The sequence below is a fragment of the Alternaria viburni genome (assembly GCF_023758015.1).
Source record: "Alternaria viburni strain BMP 2772 chromosome Unknown scaffold_7, whole genome shotgun sequence".
Lineage (NCBI taxonomy): Eukaryota > Fungi > Ascomycota > Dothideomycetes > Pleosporales > Pleosporaceae > Alternaria > Alternaria viburni.
In genome coordinates, this window is record NW_026055776.1 from 548918 (window position 1) to 564775 (window position 15858).

Below are 15858 nucleotides of genomic sequence, written 5' to 3' on the forward strand. Positions count from 1 at the left end.
CTAGACTAGCGTGAACGTCATCGCTGCCCAGCACGTGCCTGGACAAGTTGGGGTGCAAGTATTGAAGGAACTCGGGTTGACACTTGTCAAAGATATACAGAATACACGTCTTCAACAGGCCATACTATGGCTACACGTTTGATAAATCTATCACTGTATCCAATCCGCAGGACTCTTCAGCCCCTTCTCCCTGTGCACCCCCTCGGTCTCCCTCGCCTTCACATTAACACTCTCCATCTCAAATCCTGCAACCTTCTTATACACCCTACCAATCTCCTCCAGCTCATCCTTAGGAATAACATCATACACATTCTTAAACCCATCGGGCGCCCTCTCCTCAGCCAGCTGCAAAACATGATCCGGCCCGTTCGCACGATTCGCCATGACAATCTTAGCGGTGGGCGGTAACCTCTCCTGCTCGTATGCCTTCAGCGCGGCTGCAATGTCAGAAGTGTTGCTGGAGAGATGTTTAGCGAGCGTTTCCGCGTCGATGATGGCTTGGGATGCGCCGTTTGAACCGATGGGGTACATGGCGTGTGCTGCGTCGCCCATGAGAGTAAGACGGCCGAAGGACCAGGCTTCTACAGGGTCGCGATCTGACATGGGGAATTCGAAGACTTTCTCTGTGTTGTCGATCAGATCCTTCATTTCAAGGCCGCCACATCTCCATGTCTCGAAGGGCCCTGCGAAAATGTCTTTCTTGACGGCTTTGGTCCAGTCGGTTTTGGGGGGTGTGAGGTCTGTGTCGTCCTTGTCGCGTGTGCGTAGCTCTGCAATCCAGTTGACTAAACTTTTGCCGTTGGCGGCTGCTCGTGCGCTGATGGGGTATGCGATGAATTTTTGATCGGCGTGACCTGCCCACACCATGCTTGCGCCTGTGAGGTACTGGTCGCGCTCGATGCACCCGCGCCAGAGCATGCGTCCTGAAAAGCGTGGTGGGCCTTCGCCGGGGTAGAGAAGCCTTCTTGCTGCGGAATTGATGCCATCGGCAGCGATCAAGATATCGCCTGTTACGCTTGACTCGTCCACCGGGGCACCATCCCTTCGATGCGCGAAGCGCGCTGTGATGCTTTCGTCGTTTTGATCAAACGCCGCCAGCGCATGGTTCAGATGTAGAGCATCGTTGCCAAGGCGTTCTTTAACGGCGCTCAGAAGCAACATCTGGAATTCTCCACGATGAATTGAGAATTGAGGCACTTCGTAACCTGCATTCATTCCTCTTGGCTCGCTAAGAATAGGATCTCCATGACGATTGTAGAAGTTCAGCTCTGCCGTTTTGATGCCAGTCTTTTCCAGGGCCTCGAGCAGGCCCAGATTCCGCAGAATCAGAACTGCAGAAGGTTGAACGTTGATGCCGACGCCGAGTGTGGTGAGCGTTGATGCTGTCTCAAAGATCTGAACGTCGCTGAAGCCCGCGGCATGGAGTGCTAGCGCGGTGGTCAGTCCGCCGATACCGGCCCCTGCAATGAGGATCTTTGGTTGCGTGTCGGAGTACAAGAACGGCATGTTGGGAGAAGCGGTTTGAGGGTGACAAGATCAGTGAATACAGAATCTTGAAATGCATGCGTAATGAACTATTTCAACTAAGAAGTCGGTCCTATCCCGTGTCTTTGTGGAGGGATTACGTTAGAAGAGTCCCCTACAGTACTGCCGAATTCAGCTGCCGCGGCTTGAATAAGGCCGCAGGACAATATTCACCAGCATTACTTGTCCCGTCATATTATCCGCCTCGTCAGTTTCTGGCTTTCGCGTGGTCTTCGTGTGGAGTGTGGGGAAAACCAAGGGTCTAATCTTCTAGTCGCCTATGTTCGGCCGAGATCGCTTCGTAGGTCGCTCTCGCGAGCCTTCATTAGGTTGGTAGTAGACATACTACAGGACGACTTGACTCTCTTTACAAGAGATGATTCACGTAGAACAGTGAGTTAATGGGAAGTAGCTTGACGAAGACAAGAGAAAATGATTAGCAATTTTGTACTATCTAGACAACATGGCCGCTGCGAGACTTCCGTGGTCGACATGACTTTCGACTGATCTGACACCTTGGGCCACGATCCTCGTTCATCTCACTCAACTAGGGAGCGTAATCTGCATTGTCGTCCTTGTCGTACCTGACGTATTTGACCTTGTCCATGCCATGCGTAGCACGAAGGTGGCCTGTGGAGAAACAAGAAATCAGCAAAACTCCAGTACATTTCAACGTCGACGGTACTTACAGTTCTCGGGGAATGAACAATATCCATGGTCGCGCTCAAGAGCACATTGATGACCCAGATCTGAAGCCGTAATGTTAGCATTACCGCAGATCCATGATACGACGAGGTTGAGAGTCATCGTCGCGTGAGGGTCTCTTCCACATGTGTACTTACAGCAGTCAATGTTCTCGCAGCCTTTGTTCTTGCAAGCCAAGCTACGCGTCTTGTAGCGCAAGGCATTCAGCTCAGCGGGTGTAAGCTTCGGCTCGTGTTGGAAATTGCAGAATTTGCCATTCTCGCAGTAGCCGCCAAGATGCCTGCACGGTATATTAGTCGGGTTTCAGTAGCAACAGTGAAGCACTGGAAGTTGCTTGTCGTAGTCTCAGCACTCCAAAGTGGCAGCTTACCAATGATTACACATCTTCTTGCCGACTTTCTTCATGCGTGCTTCGAGCGAAGCTGCGGCAGCAGGATCTTTCGGTGGCAGTGGCTCATCCAATCTCTGACCAGCTTTGTTGTAATAAGCGTATTTCTTCTTAGTGTTTTTCTTAGTAGCGGCCGTAGTAGGTGCGATCGAAATGCTGCCGTTTTCAGGAGCACCGGCTTTGCCAACGGTGGCTGGTCTCTTGTTAGCAATGCTTCTAACGAAATCGATACAGGATGAGTTTATTACCCCAGGAAGAGTCGCCATTCGACTCGCCAGGCGCAGCAGCTGAGACCGGGGTTACGCTGGGTGAGGGAGACGCGACGGAAGCTCTCGGAGTGAACGTAGGTGATGATGTGTTGGTGTTGTTCGTGACTGAACGTGGGAGTGGTTGCACTGGTGCCTGTACTGGCGACTGTACAGAAAATTGACCGAAGCCATTCACTGGAGGCTGGTAGTCAGGGAGGGGCTCGCTCTTGAAGACGTCGTCGAAACGAGTACGCTTGAAGTTGGCTAAATCCGCGAAGCCGCGGTAGGCAGGTGTGGTCTCCAGAAGTGTGATGCGACTGGATTTGGCGGTATCGTGTTTGAAGTGTTCGAGGTTTAGTAGGTATCCTGCGTCGTGGCAACCACCGAAGACGATGTGACGGCAGGTGGGATTGTCGCTAAAGGTACGAAGCATTTCTGCAGGGCGTCATTAGTATCAGTCAGTTTGATGAGAAGAGACGCAATACCCTTAATTTTGTGATCGGCTCTTTCTTTTCCGTGACCGACGTCGATTATACTAAATAAGGGCTGATTGACGCTGAAGCGCTGCGCAAAAGCTCGTAGATCCTGAGGCGACCGAAGAAGGCCAACCGACGCCAACTTCTGTGCGAGCTTATCGAGACTTAGATAGACCTGGACCATAATGGGCCAGCTGCCTGAGCTGTTGTACAACGAAGCAACATGGTCGCGAATTGCATGATACAGGAGGGAAGCAGCTTCTGAACCTCCATCAGCACCAGCGGCTTGGAGTAAAGCATCTTGGAACTGCATGTTCAAAATTAGCAATCATTTCTTTCGGCTGTATGTCCGTGTCGCCATGTCCTGTACATGTTGCCAACCACATGTGGGCCAGGATCGATATAAAGTCGCCACAGGGCAATAATGAACTTCAGGGACTCGCAAATACTTACGATAGCTCCATCCCCATCAATTAGTGCCAGCACAAATGAACTTGCTTCCTGTAGCCAAAGTCAGCACGCGAATTGGCAAGGCTGACATAACAGCGAGTAACGCACCAGCTGACGTGTGTAATCTCCCACCAAAGCCTGCTTCTCATCCACAGTCCTCTGATAATTCCTCCTGATATCTCTTTCACTCAAATAGTCATTCTTCAAGTTGGCGTGCTCTTCGGACAATTCGCGATACTTGGCTAGAATTTCCTATTGATTGATCAGTATTCGTCGCGCGGCCGCACACGCGACTCAGCGACACGTACTGTAACAAACTGCTCTCTGGCCTCATCAGACGCGCGAAATGATTGCATCTGATGAATGAGCCGATCGTATTCATTGTAGCTCGACATAGTGGCGAAATTGTTATGGCGAACAACAGATTGTCCAACCGTGGTTCGGTGCGGGTAGGATGAGCTGAAGGCAGCACTCCTGGGTGATGAACTTAGCGGGCGTGGAAGAGGGTCCGGGCGGGAAGTCTAGACCTGAACGGTGTAGGGCGGCCGATCACGTCTCCAGGCTATTCCTCCTGGAAGTTGCGATCTAACGGGACTGAAACCGAGACACAGATTTGGATAAGCAGAGACGCGGCGCGCCTAGAATCTCCTCAAGATTTATATCTGTGGTGTTGGTAGATTTGTAGCAAACGTTTCGTTCCTCGCAACATGGCGCAGCTCTCTTCGTGCATGAGAGCTGCTGCGGTGGGCCATTGGGGGCACAGGCGAGCGTATCGCCTTCTGCCCCCTTCTGTAACACGAAACATTATTGACAGCACACAGCCCGATGGCATGATAATGGGAGATTGTTATGGAGCTCGTATAACCATTACTGGTGCCCTCATTAATTATCAGGTAGCATTCTGTCAGCGAATACAGGAGCGAGATAGGCAATGTGAACGTTTCCAACAATCGGTATCGCACAACAAATGAGTACGGTCCATGAGCCGAAACTGTATTTCAATTGACCCACAAGTTCAGTATGTAGATCGCCTGGTAAATGTTCGCTTGTGCCTCCCTCCTGCTCAGCCGCTGCTGAACGAAGGCTGAGCTCCCCCAATTTTCGGAACCTGTTCCGAGAGCCTGCACCTAGGTAGCGAGACATCAGCAGCGACGAACAGGCCAGCTAATTGATCCTATCTCAGTGACTAAACTCGGCATTGCTGTGAAGTGACCACGACAACTTCAAGCCAGCTGGCAGGTTGACTTGCATCTGATGTGCTCGCATTGCTCAGTCTCGGCGCAATTCCGCATCTGATGTCAGCATCTACGATCTCGCAGTCCAACCACAACCCCACAATGACGCCAAACACGTTGCATAGAGCACGCCGAGCGGCAATGGCACGTCAACCTGACATGGTGCTCTCTTCCCCTCGTTATAGTGGACTGACAACGCAGCCATTGCAACCGCATGCTTCGCACCGCCTTTCGACCTCTACTCAGTCCCCATAGCTTCCTACAGCTCTCTATATACCATACCCAAAGCCCAATTGCGCTTCGACACTACATTACCGCCATGTCCGCGAACAAGAAGGCGCGCACCCAGCCTCCATATGAGTTGCTGTACTGGCCCGGTATCCCGGGACGTGGAGAGTTCATCCGCCTGGCGTTCGAAGCAGCGGGCGTCTCCTACAAGGACGTCGCCAATGAGTCGGAAGATGGTACGCACCTTGCGCTTCCATCGCATCATATACCTGTATAACTAACAACACATCCAGGCATGAAAGTCATCAGCTCCCTCACGGACCAATCGTCCACAGGCTCCGACGGCAACCCACCCACCTTCGCCCCACCCGCCCTGCGCATCCCGGGCGAGGGCAAGAACGGCGCGGCGCTGTTGATCTACCAGACACCCTCCATCCTCGCCTACCTCGGTGATAAGCTCGGCCTCGGTGGCGCAGACGAGGCAGAGAAGGCGTGGATCCTCTCACACACGCTCACGGCGCTGGACCTCAACAATGAAGCCCACGACACGCACCACCCCATCGCGGTTGCGAAATACTACGAGGATCAGAAGGACGAGTCGGTGAAGAAGGCGACAGACTTCCGCGAGAACCGCATTCCCAAGTTTCTGGGCTTCTTCGAGCGCGTGCTCAAGGGCAACGAGGCGCAGGGACAGGGCAAGTTCCTTGTTGGGAATCGTCTAAGCTATGCTGATACTACCGTTTGGCATGTGCTGAGTGGATTGGAGTTCGCATTCCCAAAGGAAATAGCAGCGAGGAAGAAGGACTACCCGACCTTGTTCGGAGCCTTCTATGATAGTGTCAAGGAGGCCAAGGGGATCAAGGAGTACCTCGGGAGCGAGAGACGGAAGCCATTCAGCATGGGTGTGTTCAGGCATTACCCTGAGCTGGACAGGCAGTAGATAGTACCATGGTCAGGGCAAAGAAGGCCATCACGAACAGTAAAAGAAATCAATTGCAAATGGTATCTTGAAGGGGTGCCTAATACAGGCTCATGTCATCTCATTCTCATTCCTTTTTGATGCCGGTACATGACGCATAACCGAAGCCCTGCCGTACTCCTGACCCATGAATATGTAACGAGATCGACCAAACCCAACGAACCGCCTAGATCTAGTAGTCGGTCTGCTGGCTCTGGGGGAACTCGAAGTTGACGCCCTTGCCAGTGAGGCGCTTGTAGACCTCGCTGTAGGTGTCGAGCCTGTAGTCAACACCGCCGCGCTCCTTCTCGTCAAGGACAACCTTGAGGATCTTGCTGCCGTCCTCGCGGGTACGGAGACGCTTGCCGACAATCTCGACGGGGTAGACGAGGTCGGTCAGGATGGCGTCGTGGACAGCGGTGAGAGTCCGGGACTGGGGACGCTTCTGGGTCTGGGTGGTGCGCGAGCGGTTGGAGCGCTTGGGGCGGGGAAGAATGCGGCGGGAAGCAACGATCAGGACGTGGCGGTCGGAGAACTTCTTCTCGAGCTCACGGGTGAGACTGAGGACCGTTAGTATGCGAATTGCATCGATTCGAGAGCACAACATACCGCTGCTGGGCCTTGTGCCATCCGGACAGAAGGGGAACAGGGACGAAGATGACAATAGCCTTGCGTCCGTGGCCAACCTCGATCTAAGAATCCTGGTGTCAGCATGATGTTGCTGCCCAGTGCCCACCGCCTCTTCAGTTATAGGGTATGGGTGTAGGTGTAGGTGTGTAGGCGACGCTCGAGAGCGCATCGTGGTGTTCGGGTTGTCATACCTCGCGAGCAGAGACGAACTGGAGAGGGCGCAGAGAAGCCTTCAGGTCGGGGACGTTGTTCTCGAGGTCAGTCAACGCCTATCACAAATGTTAGTCGTGGTCGCCAGTGTGCAATTGACGGGTGAACTTGCGCTGGCGATGCTGGTCTCGATCTCAGAGGGGTTCTGCCTCGAGGGGCTGTTGGGCGCGATCTTGTTCAGCGAGTTGGCGGACATTTTGGCGGCGTGATGTCGAGCTGGTCGGAGTCTGAAAGTTCGAGGTGCTGGTCGTGAGCTGAGAATTAGAGACGGCAGGTGTGCTTCAAGCGAGGCGCTAGTCTACTTTGGGCGACTAGCGTGAACGCTGGATCGCGGACCAACGATGCGCTTTCACTCTCGCATAGTCTTCGCATCCATCCACAAACATTCTCACATGTTTGTGGCAAACAGACAAGCTCGTTTTCTCAGCGTGGATAGAACTTAAGACGGTAGTGGTCGTCGATCGATGGAATCGCTGGAAGCAGTGCCCCTCGAAGCGAGGTACATCACCTCGATGACTCATGCACGAGACTGATAATAAAGCTACTCGTTCTACAACATTGTGTTCATTGAGTGTCTACAGCACACACGCTTCTGCAGGTAATTATATCTATCAACGAAGGCAACCTGTCCTTTTTGGAGTATATTTCAATGTTTATCTATGTATACACCAGGAAGAACGCGACGATACCAAAGACGGCTTTCGCTAAAACGGAAAGAATCTAGTCATGTTTTATGGGCATCCCTTCCCATTCGCCGTCTTTTCCCAGGCTCAGTTCTCTTCTAGCACGCTCCTGCAGTCTGCCTGCTGCACAATCTGGTCGCGTATTTCCTCCATCGCGTCCCAGCGCTTGCTCGCCTCCTTCTTACCCGTACGGGTCTTCATCATCTCTACATACTGAGAATGACGCTCGTCAACTATTTGGCAGACTCGTCGGACCGTACCAGTACCTCGCGGCTGATTTGCGCCCCCGTACACTGCACCACGTACAATTCCCAACGCACCCAGGCCATCAAGACGATCGGCATCTTGGACGATCTGGAGAGCAGGATACGCCATGCACTGCTGAGCAATGAGTTCGGGTTTGCGCAGTTCACGCGTGAAAGAAACCAGAGATGCAATGTGTGTCGCAGGGCCCCAAATGTAGGGTGGGCATTCTGGGGCAGCTTTTTTGATGAATGCTTCGATGGCGTCTCTCTGCCGCACCTGTTTGTCCTGGTCTGTCACCTCCCTCTGTAGCTCAACAGTCAATTCATCAGTCAGGTACTTGTCATCCGCGACATCGTGTACCAGAGCCGCGACGTAGATGACTAGGGGGTCGATGTTGCGGAACTCCTCGCGATGCTTCTCGGCGCTCCAGATGTGGTGCGCGTTGAGGACGACTCGCTGGATGTGCTCGTAATCGTGTGAAGGGTCATAGTCTGAGGAGTTCATCAGAGTTCTGACGGCGACGTTGAGCTTCTCAAACCAGAGCTTGTTCTTTTCGGCTATCATGGTACCGCTCATAAGCTTGTCCAGGGAAAGGAGCCGAGTGTCACGCTCATCGTTTCGACGTTGAGGAGCGCTCTTGACCGAGCTCAATAGTGACGACGAATGGGAAGAAAAGGCTTCGTCCGCGATCGCCGACAACGTCTCGGTGGCGGCCTTGGCCGGTCTTGTGGAGTTCCCGAAGCTGGAAAGCCGACGATGGATGCCCGTGAAGACGTGACCCATCTTACTGGTTCGGGGGCTATCCTCAGACATGGTGGGTGGAACGATGTTCGTGGGATTGAATTGCATAAGGTTGTTGATCTTGAGACTCGATCTCGAGCGCTGATAGGTCGTGTTGAGTTGATAGTTAATGGTAGTGGGTAGTCGATGGTGTAGTAAAGTCAGTGAGGGGCGTACCATTTTATCGAAGTGGGAGAGAGAAGTTGCCCGCGCACGAGAGAAAACAGTGTTACAGTGAGCTCTCACTCCCCTTCACGCTTGCCAGATTATGGACTAGTTCTTGTTAAGTGAATGTGGCTCTCTTGCTGTTGTGAATTGACCTGTGAAGATCTTTCCTTGTGTCAAGGCGAGCTACGTGGTCTCGAAATACGTCGACAAATCACTAATTCATTCAAGACTGCAAGACTTGCGTTAGGAGACAAAAGAGGCCCTAGCTACAGTGGACTTATGATCACTGGAGTTCGAGTTGGTTGCTACCGCCAAGTCAGGTTAATTACAATGAGCAACGAAATCTTGCCTCGACCTCAAAGCAGTAAGCGCCAAAAATGTAGGCAGAAGACGTTGGAGAACTTTCACGGTTGCATTGTACACCATTGCAGTAGGCATGTAAATTATTATTTGGTAAAGGCAAAATGCTAACATCGTGCAGGCAAGGAATTACGAGTAAACAAGGAAAACAAAAGCAGAACAACTCCTCGCTCGCTGGGATATCGACATTAGTTCATAAAAGGAGGGAGTTTCGAGCAAAGTTGCTAGCAAATCATCCTGATACTGTTTCGGACAGTCCAACCCAAGCACATCGCCAAACAGCAGCATCTCGCTCATGCAAGCTATTCTCGTCTAGCAAAAGTATGGTACTGATCGATCAATCGTCGGAGGTAAGGCAATCGCATTTAGACGTGCGAGCCACGACTGCGTTCCCGTTAGCTCAATCCCCACAGAACACTAGCACAGAACTTACGCAGCAGCCTTGCGGTTAAGACGGTGCACCGTCAAGATACCAAGCACTCCAGTCGCGAACCAAAGGATCATAGACAAGAACGAGAACGCCTGAGCAGCCTGCCATTGACCACAAGAGTTGTCGCGACGGAAAGATACACCGCCCCATGCCCATGCGCTACCACAGCCAGAGCCGTTGAACCAGCTGACGAGGAGTCCGAAGACGGCAGCCCAGCCGGCGGTGAAGACTAGACAGGACTTGTTAGCAGATGAATGGGTTGTGGTAATAGAGTTGAGAGGACTTACTGAAGTCGGATGTGTAGCCAGTGATGCTAGAGCTTGTGGGGATGGCCCAGATGACGGCGAAGAGAATAGAGAGGGATGACCAGATCACGGAGAAGATCAATCGGCCTAGAGGCCCCTGGTCGTATCGAGAACGTTGGTAGAGGAAGTACGCTGTGAGACCGAGGACGATGGCTGCGAAGACCCACTGCGCCGTGCGCAAGATGATTGAAAGAAGGCGTGTGAAGAGCATGTTGGCGCTAAGTGCGGGTATCGGAAGTAGCTGTCAAGATATCAAGTGTGAAGCTGATAAAAAGCAGTACTCAGAATGTTATGAAGCTGTGGATGTGGAATGTATTGACTTCAAGCTGCCAGTATATATACACCCGGCACCTACGACTGTGCCTTGCTTGGTCAAGAGACATGACAGCAAACGTCAGCCACGACCATTGCGTAGCTAGCCTTGGCATCCAAGAACATCCACGGTCACACTCCTGGGGTTTGGTTCCCCTGGGCCTCGTCAGTCACGCATGTTTCTTGTCTCCAAAGACAGTGTGGCTAGTGCTGTGCAGGCCGCATAGCCGTGCAGATCACTGGTTTCTTAGCGCATTCGCTTGGGTATGAGATCATCAATCCCTGCCAGGACGCGTGGCGCAAACAAGTGGCGCAGCAATTTCCACACGGTGGACTATGAAAGGCAGGAACGTCGCATAGTGATTGCCGATATCCGTAATGTTCTGGTATTTTGTCGACTGCTGGAGGTCTGCCCAGTTGGATCGGTGATGATGATGATGCGTTGGCCTGAGCGCGTTGGAGCGACAGCAGGTTTCTTCGAACGCGCAAAGGACCGACCTGGATGAATGGCTTTGACGTGCGACGTGGCTATGTGCTTTTTGGGGGTCGATTTTGCAGCAGTCACTCCTACCTTGCGGGCTACATCGTGAAGGCCCGAACCACACAACGCCAAGTCTTCTCCGCAGCAGCAACGTAATCATCCGCTATCTCGGGAACAGCCGTGTACTTAAAGCCAGTCACCGCTTTGTTTGCAAGGCCAGAACAAAGGATATCCTGGAAATTGAGTAGTCTCTCGCGTCGTTGTCCTTCGCCTAGTGGGCCGTTGTGTAGGGCTGCGCTGGCACCAAGCCACCAAATTACGTAGGGCGTGTGCATCGTCTCTCGAAGAGTCTCTAGTTTGATAGCGTTCTTACCATGGGGTAGAATTGTAAACCCTGTGTTTCTGGTATGCTTCACAAAGACGTTCGACGTCCATATTCTTGTTGAGAATGGACGCTTACTGGAAAGTAGTCGTTCGTCGCATTCATTTGAAACTGCGTCACACCGGAACTCCGTCGGTGCGCATATGAGGACGCGGTACCAAATGCTGAGAAGCACGATGAACGTTCTTTCCTGGTCCAGGAGGAAGATTGGTTTCTTGCGATGCTGAACCAGAATCAGTACAGTGAGATGGATACCTAGGTATTTGGTTAGTGCAACTCCGACATCTCCTTACCAAAGCGAGTACGTGTTGGCATCGTGCGCCGTTCTATGTCCGAGTTCGTAAGCTGAGTTCATACAACACCGATGAGTTTTACTTCTTCGCTTTTCACTGAATGTCGATGGAGGATTCGTAATCCACATGTGACATCCCAATGCAGTAGTTTCCTGGCCCCAAAATAACCCAAATCCGCTCTTCATCTGACTTAATTCTTCCCAAATACCCTCAGATAGGCAAAATGGCTTCAGCTGACATCTGTCCCAAAATACATCCGTGCTACTGCAGGTCCAGCCAATGAGCTAGCTCGGCTCGACAGCTACGCGGAAATACCTAATCGGGTGAATGCGCTGACATGACGGCTCAGTCAGCCCTACAAGCGGTTGTCGCGCTTGTTTGAAGAGTGCAGGAGTGCAAGATCGGTATGGTTTAAAGTACTATTTTTGGGGGGCTGTGTAGGCGGAAGCGAATCTGCAGATATTCTTGTATTCAAGAGTCAAGCCGAGTAGACATGTTGCGAGGTGGGCGCGTAGAGCTTCGTGTCGGCGATGTATGCGTCTTCATGTGAGAGAGGAAAATCGGCGATGTGTGCAATGTTGTTGCGAGTGTGTTGTATAGCCCTCTGTCGCCAATACTGCCAGTGCCGTCCTCCGATGTAACCTCATATGTTTCCGAGGCGTATGTTTCCGAGGCGTCCGCCAATCGTCTGGCTCGTTAACCGATAGCGATAAAGCACGCGTGCTGTACGATCGAGTATGCCTGCCATTCAGCCTTGTGCTTCGGTAAATCGCATTCATCTGCTTCGGTGATCCATTCATCACCGGCTCCCACTCCCCTGGGTACCGATCGTAATCGGAGTCCATAGATAGTGCCAGGGGTTTGCGCTGCCGCAGTGCATCATGACTTCTTATCCACGTTGCCGGGATGCCGTGACGCATGCTCGCTCGTTTACATCCTTCCTGCTTCCGTCACGCGAGTGTGGCGCTTCTCCCGATGCCGAGTGGGACGGGATGCCGAAAGAACGTGAGCGTCTATGCAAGTTGTATTGGCCAAGTCTTACATTTGTTGCTTCCGAACGGTATAGGATCTGTCCTGATAGGACGTACCAGTCTACGGATAAGGCTGATTGAGGCTTGGTCAAGCTTCTGGGCGTCTTCGGATATGTCGCTGTCCGAATGTTGAGTTGATATGATTTGCAGCGGCTACTGTCTGTGCGGGAGCAGAGTGAAGGTTCACGGAAATTCGGATCAGCCAGTCGCGATAATAACCAAGAAGGAGCTAGGCGTATGTTCGCCGCTCACTCGTTGCTTCACAGCCCTGGTGCACACAACTCTCGTCTTCAGCCCACGTACCGCATTGCGCGAACTCTGTTCCTGCATCGACGTATACCATCTCGGAGGCGTTTCCGACCAACTTGGTGTATGGCAGCGGCAGCTAAACCAAACCAAGGCTCAACCACTGCGCATTATCGCAATAAGGGCCTTGGAGTGCTTCCAGCTGGGTATCGTGCGCTGAAATTGGTAGTACCGGAAGACTCATACCGTGTCATGATCGGGCTGCACACGTCGGCGACTGCCGCGTACACAATGCTCCAAACTCAACACCATTTCCAGCTTCCAGGCACCAACGGTCGGGCATGGGTGTAGAGTTCCCCCGCGCGACATAGCAGGCATATGGGCGGGTAAGGCTCAAACGCACTGCCATGCACTGTATCCCCCGGTGGGCTCGAAACAGCATCTTGGCCACCTACGCAGCCCTATTCGCTGCTTCAGACGACCCAAGCCCACGGGGCGGCCTCCAAATGTGGAACAGCAGGTTGCAACGCTGCCCAGAAGGAGTTTGCGCTCGCACATGGCTTGCAGGCATTCGTGTTGCACGCCCAGCATTGCCCTCGCCGGCGGTCCACGGAAAACGGCCCCGTCCAAGCGAGATGCAGCACAGCAATCGTCGGGGGATCGCGATGGATGAGTAACAGTGTGACGAGCACGATAATTGACTCGAAACTGCAAGTCGCCCGAATGCGCGACCGACGGGAAACGATGAATTGCCTCGAAGAGGTTCTTGCGACCTGGTGTGAGTGCACTGCGCAGGTACGCAGTCTGGCGTAGGGAAAGATGCTTGTCGGTGATGATGTTGTATGACTGTGTCGTGCGTTACGGCAGCAGGCCAATAGCAAAACGACCCGCGCTTGTCGAGAAAGCACCTTGGCGTGCGCTGCAAGCATTCAGATTGTATCTAACGGCGTGGGGTGTTGTTGGTGGTGGTGGTCAAGAAGAAGACACATGTATCCTGATGGAAGGGGTGTATAAGCTAGGCAGACATGCGTCGTCAATGCAGAAACACACCTTCTTCGTCAGAGCACGATGCACGAGGACTGAAATTCCCTCTGCTTTGCAATCGCATTCTCATAAAGTCACCAATGAAGACCTGTGTCGCACAGTTTCCGCATGGTTCCATGTAATCAGCAGCAGGGATGCCATCAGCCGCGCACGCTGCTGCACGCCCATCTTATCCACCTGGCGCGTGCACTGCATTGCGGCTCCAGTTTCCCACCCGCGAGCACAGGTCCCCCTCTCACTGCCACGCACCCACCCACAGACCCTGAAACTTATTCCTGTCTACCCAAGCAGACGGCTTTGCGTGCTGCGCAGTCGTCCGGCGAGTAAGAGGAAATGATGACTAGATGCCTTGTTCGTGGCTTGAACCAGGTTCCGTCCGCCACCAGTTCCCGCCGTTCTGGTTGGTGGTGTAGGGGGGAACAGGTAGGTGAACTGTGCGGTATAAAGACGGTTTGGATGCCTGGACCATGGGAAAGCAGGCAAGCAGAGCAAGTAACAGTTTCCGATCCGTCCCAGTCACCATACCCGAGCGCCCTTTTCTTCCCTCGTCCTTTCCTAGTCCGCTTTCCTGCATTTTCTGGTGTCTTTGTCGGCCTCTTGTTTCATATAAGTCGAGTCGCTTCTTCCCTTTGAGTCAAAAGTTTCACTCATTCAGCATCCTTCCACACCATCTTCTTCCGTCTTCGACTATTGTTCCATTGTTTCATCCGCGTCTTCCTGCTATATACCCCACGCACAGTGTCTTCGTCAGGAACAGCATTGTTTCACTCTGAGACTACACATCTACAACTACACCACTTTCAAGACACTACCCGATGGGTCGCGGCGGTTACAACTAAGGCCTGTGCATTTATCCCAATACCAAAGACCTGGCTCTTTGTTCATCAAGTCTGCACATCAACCAACTTCAAAGTCGAACAAACAAACATATCAATCACAATGTCACCACCAAACACCCAGGAGGAATCGGCCAACATGGGTCGCGGAGGCTACAACTAAGCACAACGGCTGCTCCCGCGATCCCGCAATCCGAAACATCCATCAGCACCATTGCGGCGTGGTTCACCATGGTTACGCCTCACACCATCACACTTCACTTCCCGCCGCCTCCCGCCACCCGAACACTCCGCAAGAGACGCCTCGAACGATGGAGGCCATCTCTGACTTCTTAGGCCTCGGCCATCTACTTCTTCCTTCAGCTTCATATTTCTTTCTCTCTGTATCATCACACATTCTTAACCTGTACCAACATCTCCTCTTTCTATCCTTTATCTTCGTCTTCATCCTCATTCTCTTGTTTTCAATCGGCATTAGCGAGCGTTGGACTCTTTGGACCTGGACACAGGCTATGAACTATGGGCTACGGAATCATGTAAATTGTATGTCACTGCATTTTGAGGCGTTTGGAAAGGCTGGGATAAGCTCTTCATTGAGCGATGGGTAACGGACCTGGGTACTGGATCTAGACACGGAGTTATTTGGCGTTGGGCGTACTGTCTTCGAGTTTGCTTTGGGTTTCTCTGCTTTTCTCCTCAATCAAGATCTCCTTTTCCCCGATACCACTGTTTACGGCGTTTTTGCATTTTGAACGACCAGCAGGTCTGGTAGTAGAGCTTCATCACTTCTGCTTTGACTAGAATAGACAATTGATACCTTGACGGTATCCTCTTCCCACACTACAGATCGTCCTCGCAAGCTGTGATTTGAAGCACGGCCAGTACCACGACTGCGTGCGCTACTTTCCAACACAGAATCTGTAAGAAGATTGACGTCAGCAAAGATTCGTCACGTGATCTTTCGCGGCCGCAGCTGAGCGTAAGCCGGCAAGCATCATGGGGAAAGAGTTCGGTTATCCAGACGCCCTATGCAGCAATCGATACTGCACAGACACATCCTGCTATTACCATTGTGGCTTTCCCCAGCAACGCCCGCTTGGCCCCCTCTCGGATGCTACCGTCTGACTCAAATGGGGGCCAAAGTGTAGAACGCCTTGCCAAAGATTCCAGAACGTGACACGACATGAGGGCACGAGATAGAGGCTAGAG

At 52.5% G+C, this 15858-nt stretch overlaps 6 protein-coding genes across 6 annotated transcripts; 1 reads left to right on the plus strand and 5 right to left on the minus strand.

Annotated features, from left to right (window-relative positions):
- Positions 1-150: 150 nt before the first annotated feature.
- J4E79_004140 (uncharacterized protein) lies at positions 151-1506 on the minus strand (the record flags this gene model as incomplete). Its single annotated transcript, XM_049353030.1, has 1 exon — positions 151-1506. The coding sequence occupies one exon, from the start codon at positions 1504-1506 to the stop codon at positions 151-153; it is 1356 nt and encodes a 451-aa protein (XP_049212409.1).
- Positions 1507-2071: 565 nt separating this feature from the next.
- On the minus strand, positions 2072-4186 carry J4E79_004141 (uncharacterized protein; the record flags this gene model as incomplete). The annotated part of the gene is made up of 9 exons (XM_049353031.1): positions 2072-2154; positions 2214-2273; positions 2367-2509; positions 2600-2810; positions 2866-3300; positions 3351-3648; positions 3795-3842; positions 3900-4043; positions 4100-4186. 9 exons carry the CDS (start codon positions 4184-4186, stop codon positions 2072-2074), a joined length of 1509 nt encoding a protein of 502 aa, XP_049212410.1.
- A 1159-nt stretch (positions 4187-5345) lies between these two features.
- Positions 5346-6194, plus strand: J4E79_004142 (uncharacterized protein; the record flags this gene model as incomplete). Its single annotated transcript, XM_049353032.1, has 2 exons — positions 5346-5490; positions 5548-6194. 2 exons carry the CDS (start codon positions 5346-5348, stop codon positions 6192-6194), a joined length of 792 nt encoding a protein of 263 aa, XP_049212411.1.
- Positions 6195-6405: 211 nt separating this feature from the next.
- Positions 6406-7248, minus strand: CRP15 (40S ribosomal protein S7; the record flags this gene model as incomplete). The annotated part of the gene is made up of 4 exons (XM_049353033.1): positions 6406-6772; positions 6822-6904; positions 7034-7111; positions 7165-7248. 4 exons carry the CDS (start codon positions 7246-7248, stop codon positions 6406-6408), a joined length of 612 nt encoding a protein of 203 aa, XP_049212412.1.
- Positions 7249-7822: 574 nt separating this feature from the next.
- Positions 7823-8794, minus strand: J4E79_004144 (uncharacterized protein; the record flags this gene model as incomplete). Its single annotated transcript, XM_049353034.1, has 1 exon — positions 7823-8794. The coding sequence occupies one exon, from the start codon at positions 8792-8794 to the stop codon at positions 7823-7825; it is 972 nt and encodes a 323-aa protein (XP_049212413.1).
- A 924-nt stretch (positions 8795-9718) lies between these two features.
- J4E79_004145 (uncharacterized protein) lies at positions 9719-10235 on the minus strand (the record flags this gene model as incomplete). The annotated part of the gene is made up of 2 exons (XM_049353035.1): positions 9719-9948; positions 10007-10235. 2 exons carry the CDS (start codon positions 10233-10235, stop codon positions 9719-9721), a joined length of 459 nt encoding a protein of 152 aa, XP_049212414.1.
- Positions 10236-15858: the final 5623 nt, after the last annotated feature.